General features: G+C 37.0%; 1 protein-coding gene across 1 annotated transcript in view; it reads left to right on the top strand.

Moving 5' to 3' along the window:
• The window catches only part of AGBL4 (ATP/GTP binding protein-like 4), a 1466590-nt gene that overhangs the window by 235659 nt on the left and 1223634 nt on the right, over nucleotides 1–7297 (top strand). Inside the window, exon 3 of the mRNA XM_010834456.1 lies at nucleotides 3964–4088. Within this exon, the coding sequence (XP_010832758.1) occupies nucleotides 3964–4088 (125 nt within the window). The remainder of the gene's footprint in view (nucleotides 1–3963; nucleotides 4089–7297) is intronic.

Below are 7297 nucleotides of genomic sequence, written 5' to 3'. Positions count from 1 at the left end.
TATGGTTTTTCCAATGGTCATGTAAGGATGTGAGATTTGGACTATAAAGAAAGCTGAGCACAGAAGAATTGATGCTTTTGAACTGTTGTGTTGGAGAAGACTCTTGAAAGTCCCTTGGACTGCAAGGAGATCCAACCAGTCCATCCTAAAGGAGATCAGTCCTGGGTGTTCATTGGAAGGACTGATGTTGAAGCTGAAACTCTGATACTTTGTCCACCTGATGTGAAGAGCTGACTCATTGGAAAAGACCCTGATGCTGGGAAAAATTGAGGGCAGGAGGAGAAGGGGATGACAGAGGATGAGATGGTTTGATGGTATCACCGACTCAATGGACATGGGTTTGGGTGGACTCTGGGAGTTGGTGATGGACAGGGAGGCCTGGCGTTCTGCGGTTCATGGGGTTGCAAAGAGTTAGACACAAGTGAGTGACTGAACTGAACTGAACTGAACTGATTGTCTAGTGACTAGAGACATATTGTTTGAATTCAAATCCCAGTTCTGACTCATACTTGCTTACATGGTATAATGACTTTGGCTAAGTTATTTTATATATTTGTCCCATTCTTTTTTTCATATGTAAAATGAGGTCCTACCAGTTGGGGGTTGTTGTAAGAATTAAATATATCAATATACCAAGCATTTGGGACAGTATGTGACATGTAGAAATGCTCAGAAAATGTTAATTTTCTGTTGAAAATTCATGTTAATATCAGTTATGTATTAGTTAAAATTAATGTTCATATTAATTAGCCTGGAGATAAATATTCATGTTTCTATTATTATGAATCCTACTTTATAGTTGAATAAGCAGAGGTTGTACACAGATGGGTTAATTTTCCAAGGTCACTTAGTAAGTGACAGAGATAAAACTTGAGTTTAGATCTTCTGATTTTAAGTTCAGTGCTCTCATATAATAAATGTTCCTTCTTCTACAAGAGAAGCCTTAGTAAATATTTTTGAATGATAATATTTGAAAGGACCAATTCCATTGATGAATCTCCTTGGAAATTCTGAAGACAATGAAGCTAGAAAAATTAAAAGCTTTTGGTTTTAATTAGCTCTTGTTTGTATTTTCCCATCAATGCATTTAAAAAAATAACGTGTTGCCAGGAGCCAGCGTGAGGACCTCCGCCTGTGTCAAAGGTCATGAGGAAGGAGGCTGGACATACGCAAAGGTGGGATGGAGCCTCAGGAGTCCCCCTGGAAATTCTCGAGCATCTACCCCCCAAACCAGAGTCTGCCTACTTTACTGCTTTGTTCTCTCACCTACACCTCTGACTTTATGGGAGGCTGTCCCCCACCACCTCTTTCAGAGAAGGAGTTAACTTACAGCTCCAGTTAATAATAATTCCTGGGCAGGAGTGTTTCAATCTACAAACTCCTCTGAAGGTTCTCTAGCCTGCCTGACAGGCTTGTCCGGCCACATGTGATTGCTCACAGCCTCCCAACTGTGAGAGGCACGAGATGCTTTAAACCTTCTAAAAACAGGTTCTTTAGAGAAGTTAGAAAACTATTAGTATAGTATAGTAGGCTGATTAGAAATTGTATTGGTGAAGGGTTTTTCATTTGTTGAGCCAATGTTTACTGCTAAGTCTCCACATCCCCTGCCCTTATACACATTAATGAATATATAGAAGAAATAAGTATTAACCTTTGATATTAATCACGTTAGACCTTAGGCTAAGCAAATTCTTTCCTTAATTAAAACCCAATACACCCTCACCCTATAGGAATGTAACTTTATTTGGGTGGCGTCTGTTTTAAGAATAATCACCCTTAGAGAAATAAGTGTTCTGGTTGACTGACAACTGTCACAAGGAGAGGGTCATAAATTGTCAGCAGGCCCCCTGGCCAGAAGATGATGTAACACCCCTAAGGCCTCTGTATACATTTGTATGAAGCACCTGACTTTAATAAAAGTCAGGACTGCTGACCCTGTGTGACTTTTGTATAACATCTCAGTGTATAAAAACAGACCCTGGAAAAATAAAAAATGGGATCAGTTCCTCGAAAGACTGGTCTCCCCACGTCGTTCTTTCTCTCACCTTCTGGCTGAATCCCCATCTGGAATGTGGAGGCTTGTCAAGCCTACTAATTATGCCTGGGCTTCTAAGATCTGACCGGGGAGGCCTTAGTGTCTCCTCTCCTTTGGGAGGACAGGAGGACACCTGTGGCCTACATAGGTGACGTAAATTCCTTGCCTTGGAATTTTATTAGCTTTCCACGTAAACCAAGTTATTCAGCCTCTTTTCTCCACTGAATTTTCCTACTGAGCTATCCTTATTCTATTAATCTTTATATCTCTAATTAATATTTAATTAAAGCTATCATATCCTGATTGCCGAAGCCATCTCCCCTTCGAATTTCCCTAGATCCACTGGGGCTGGACCCTGGCAATGTGTCTACTTAACTCAAGGTGTCTGATCATCCTGGTTCTGGAAGGAGGAGTCGTCTGGTTCTCAGGCCATATTTTAATGAGAGCAGACAAAATCACCCTAAGGTTAATTGATTTGGTTTTGAAGGAAGGCTTATCTTGGATCATTTAGATCAATCTTAGAATCAGGCAGCCAAATAATGTTACAGCTGAAAGGAACTTTAGAAGTTAGGTAACTCAATATTCTCATTTTGCAAATGAGACCTTGAGAGGGTAGGTAATTTACCCATTATTGCACAGTGGGTCAATTGAGCTAGAATTCAGGTCTGCTGATTCCTAGGCTAGTACTCTGTCTACTACAACTGGTGCTCAGAAAAAGAAGTGACCTGTCAATAGAACTAGTGATTTAGAAATAATTTAGAACTTTGGTGCATATAAAGTTTAATTCTGAGTGTTCTTTTGGAGAAAGACTAGAGCTCAATTTTTTGTGATGACTTATGGGTTTAAAAAAAAATTAACAAGTATATAGTTGACTTATAATGTTGTGTTAATTTCTTCTGTACAGCAAAGTGACCTAGTCACACACACACACACACACACACACACACACATTCTTTTTTTAAAAATTTTTTTTTCCATTATAGATTATCCCAGGATATTGAATATAATTCTTTGTGCTATTTAGTAAGACCTTACTGTTAAAGTAGGATATTGCTGTGCTCTCAAATGCAGACCATACTGACTTCTCAATCAATTGCTTTGTTGCTTTCTGTAGTTGTGTTTACTCTTCTTTTTCTGGTTTATTAACTAGTTTGGGAATTCACCAGACTCTTTGCTTTTATTTTTTATCCCATCCCAGTGTTAAAATTTTGGGTAACTTACTACTCATTAGAATATTAGATGGAGAGAGGAGAGGCAAAGAATTGGAGTCACACTTAAGTTTTTACACTTTTGATATGCCTGTTTTTGTTGGTGGAGGAAAGGGAAATTAATTTTATGGTTGTTTGTGATTTTACCGTTATTATTTTTATGTAGAAACTACTTCTAATTTTTGTTTAACCCTTACTCTGCTTGTATATTCTCTTAACATGTTCTGATAAAAGTTTGAAAATGTACAAAATACAGTACAAATTGCATAGCTGTGTTGTGAGAATTAAATAAAATAAAATATATTAGAGATAACTTGTATGCCATAAAGTTTAATACAAAAGACACAGGGTGTTATCATTTCTTTTTTCTAACCAGGAAACTGAAGTTTGGTTGTGGTTTTTGCTTGTTTTAAGGGTGCTTGCCACTTGCTGTATATAGTGTACCAACCAGTCTGTCAAAGACACTTGTAGCACAGATTGATCTTCTAGGTTATAATGACAGAAAGAGTTGCTATTTCCACAGCCTAGACTAGTTGAAAACCTCCTCTTATCCTGGACTACTTTAAGAGTTGGTGGCAGCCTAATGGATTCTGAAAGATGAACCTATAAGTACCAAATGATGACAGATGTCGTTGTCAGAGCTCATAATATTTAAATGTATGTTCCATCGAGCTTCATGAACTTATATTAATACCCAGTTCTCTTAATTTTTATTAACAGGTAACCTTGGACGAGTGGACCAGGTCTCTGAGTTTGAGTATGATTTATTTATTAGGCCAGACACCTGTAATCCTCGCTTCCGAGTCTGGTTCAACTTTACCGTTGAAAATGTGAAAGAATCACAGGTGAGAGAAATAGTGGATCCCTTCAGTGTGGTTTTGGTAAGAAGATTATGCTTTTGTTTTATTTTAGGAATATAAAAATAATGACTATATTAGAAATATATTCTTTTATGTGTGCAGTAATGATATTTTATTTCAAGAAGTATAGAATAACAGGTATAATATACTGGCTTTTGTTATCTGGTGGTTATTAAAAATACAAGCAGATTACGTAAGAACACACAGTGTTCTTTAGTGATTGAAGCTTTAGCATGATGTGTTAGGCTTCCATGGGGGAAGCCTATAAGGAACCACTGGAAGTGACTTGATTATTATACGGTGCTGTTCTGTATATCTTTTCTCCACAGGACTCATTTTACAAAAAGATTTTCTTCACCTATATAACAAGGTGTTTATATCTTAAAAGCAATATGATTCTTGTAATCCATCCTGCTTTTCACTTTGTTTGGCTATTGCACAACTCAGAGTCAATTTTATAGCCCACGTTAATGACTCTGGAAAACTTTTTTACTTGTATTTTTGTATACTAACTTTTCTATTATTCTGATAGTATTTAGGTTGGTGCAGAAGTATTTGTGGTTTTGCATTGTTGAACTTTGCCTTTTTATATTGGAATACATTCTTAAATAAAAGTGGTTATTTGAATGCACATTTCTCACTTTGTCTTTTTGCTAATGACTTATTACTTGCTGTTTATTTTATATTTATTTTAGACTAAGGAAATGATATTAGGCAAAAAGCAAAGTTGAGTAATTTTCTTATTCAAGCTCAAAATGGTCATCAAGCAGCGGAGACAATTTGCAACATCAAGAACGCATTTGGTCTAGGAATTGCTAACGAATGTACGGTGCAGTGGTGGTACAAGAAATTCTGCAAAGAAGACAAGAGCCTTGAAGATATGAGCACAGTGGCTGGCCATTGGAAGTTGACAACCACCAACCCGAGAAGTTGCCAAAGAACTCAGTGTAGACCATTCTATGGTCATTCAGCATTTGAAGCAAATTGGAAAGATGAAAAATCTCAGTAGGTGGGTACCCATGAGCTGACTGCCAATCAAAAAAAAAAAAAAAAAAGAATCATCATTTTGAACTGTTGTCTCCTTTTATTCTATGCAACCAACTATTTCTTGCTTGGATTGTGTCCTGCAATGACAAGTGGATTTTATACGACAACCAGTGATGACCATCTCAGTGACTGGACCAAGAAGAGGCTCCAGAGCACTTCCTAAAGCCAAACTTGCACCAAAAAAAGTCATGGTCACTGTTTGGTGGTCTGCTGCCCATCTGATCCACTACAGCTTTCTGAATCCAGGTGAAGCCATTGCATCTGAGAAATATGTTCAGCAAATCAATGAGATACACTGAAAACTGCAATGCCTGCAGCCAGCATTGGTCAACAGAAAGAGCCCAATTCTTTTCCACGAAAACATCCAATTGCACGTTGCACAACCAATGCTTGAAAAGTTGAGTTAGTCTACAAAGTTTTGCCTCATCCACCATATTCACTTGACCTCTAGCCAATGGACTACCACTTCTTCAAGCATCTTGACAGCTTTTTGCAGGGAAAAGGCTTACACAAACAGCTGGAGGTAGACAATGCCTTTCAAGAGTTTATCGAATCCTAAAGCATGGATTTTTATGCTACAGGAATAAACAAACTTATTTCTCATTGGCAAAAATGTGTTGATTATAATGGTTTCTATTTTTATTAATAAAGCTGTGATTGAGCCTTGTTATAATGATTTAAAATTCATAGTCTGAAACCACAATTACTTTGCACCAACCTAAATAATATGAATCTATCTTTAACCACAATTTCTTCATGTACATTTTGTAACATAAGAGTATATGTTTTACAATCCTGTTCAAAATTGTTTTGAATAAAAATATTGATGAAAATAGAACTAAAGATATACGCTTTTAACAAACTTTGATAAAAATCTAACCCTGAGAAATCAGTTGTTATTGTTATATTGAGACAACTAATTTTGGAAGATTCTGCACAAGCTTTGTGTACATATGATAGGATTGTTTTAAGCCGGTGAAAACATAGCCCTGTAATCTAATATCTGCCTTCTTTCTTCAGGGTTCTTTTTTTTCTAGCATATTTGAAAGAGTGAAGAGTTTAATTTCCCATCCTAAGTCAATCTAATCTACTTACTCTTTCACCTGGTTGCTTACTTCTCTCTGTTTATTTCAACTGCAACTTGAGTCATATGTTAGGTAGGTAATGGTCAGTGTTTGAAATTTAGGTATCTCACTTGTCTGACACAGTGCTCTTCCTGGCATGCTGACTTCAGCAGAAGAGGGGTTCATGAACAGCCACTTCACTTTGCTACCATTTCTTTTAATTTTCTACAACACCACTGACATAGGACTCGGTGTATGTTATGTTTACTGAAATTTAGGGGTAACTAGAAGGAATTATATACATGGGAGAGCTCTGAACATTGTTGGCTAACTATGAATTATCTCAGCTGTTTAGGACAAGAGGGGAAATAAACCTCACACAGATTATTGCTCTACGACAAACTTTAGTTCTTTGCTTGGTTTCTTGTTTTACTTACATACTCATGAGATAATTCCTTTTTCAGTTTTTTACAGTAAGGATAATATTCCTTCCCTGCAATCACTTTAGGGAAACGTACATTTTATCTACAGGGCTTCACCTGTCCCTAGGATGGTCCCTCTTACTCCAGCAAGACAATCAATAATTCTCAAAGTGCTTTTTTCAAAGTCTATGTTGCTAAGTCTTGAGAGTATAAATCATAGCAGGAGGCCTTAGCCACATGTATAAGCCTGAGTCTTGAACTCTAGTTTGGGTTCCCTATGACGATCTCTCTGCTACCATGATGTAAGCATGCAGCCTCTCATTCTTCTATTGGTGTGTTTGTCTCATGTCAGCAATTTACAGTTGTCACATACACACACCACTTAAAAAAAGAACAGTAATTCCAAGGCAGCATGGTCAATTCATATTAAGGAAGGGGAACATTTTCTTTAAAGCAGTATAATCTACCAGGTTTTCTAACTTCACAAATGGGATTACTCTTTTCCTCTTTATCCATAGCTCATGCTTATCTTTCAGCTTGTCTATTCCAACCAGGAATCCACTATCTCTTAAGAAATGAGACTTGTTACTTTTCAAGGAACAGAATCTATTCTCATCATATCCTTTCTTAAGTGGAGACTTAGCAGGAGCTCTGAAATTAT

Source organism: Bison bison, unplaced genomic scaffold, assembly GCF_000754665.1.
Source record: "Bison bison bison isolate TAMUID 2011002044 unplaced genomic scaffold, Bison_UMD1.0 scf7180017864033, whole genome shotgun sequence".
In the NCBI taxonomy this organism is placed as follows: domain Eukaryota; kingdom Metazoa; phylum Chordata; class Mammalia; order Artiodactyla; family Bovidae; genus Bison; species Bison bison.
The sequence above is the reverse complement of the archived record's forward strand: the minus strand, read 5'-3'. Positions and strand labels throughout refer to the sequence as shown.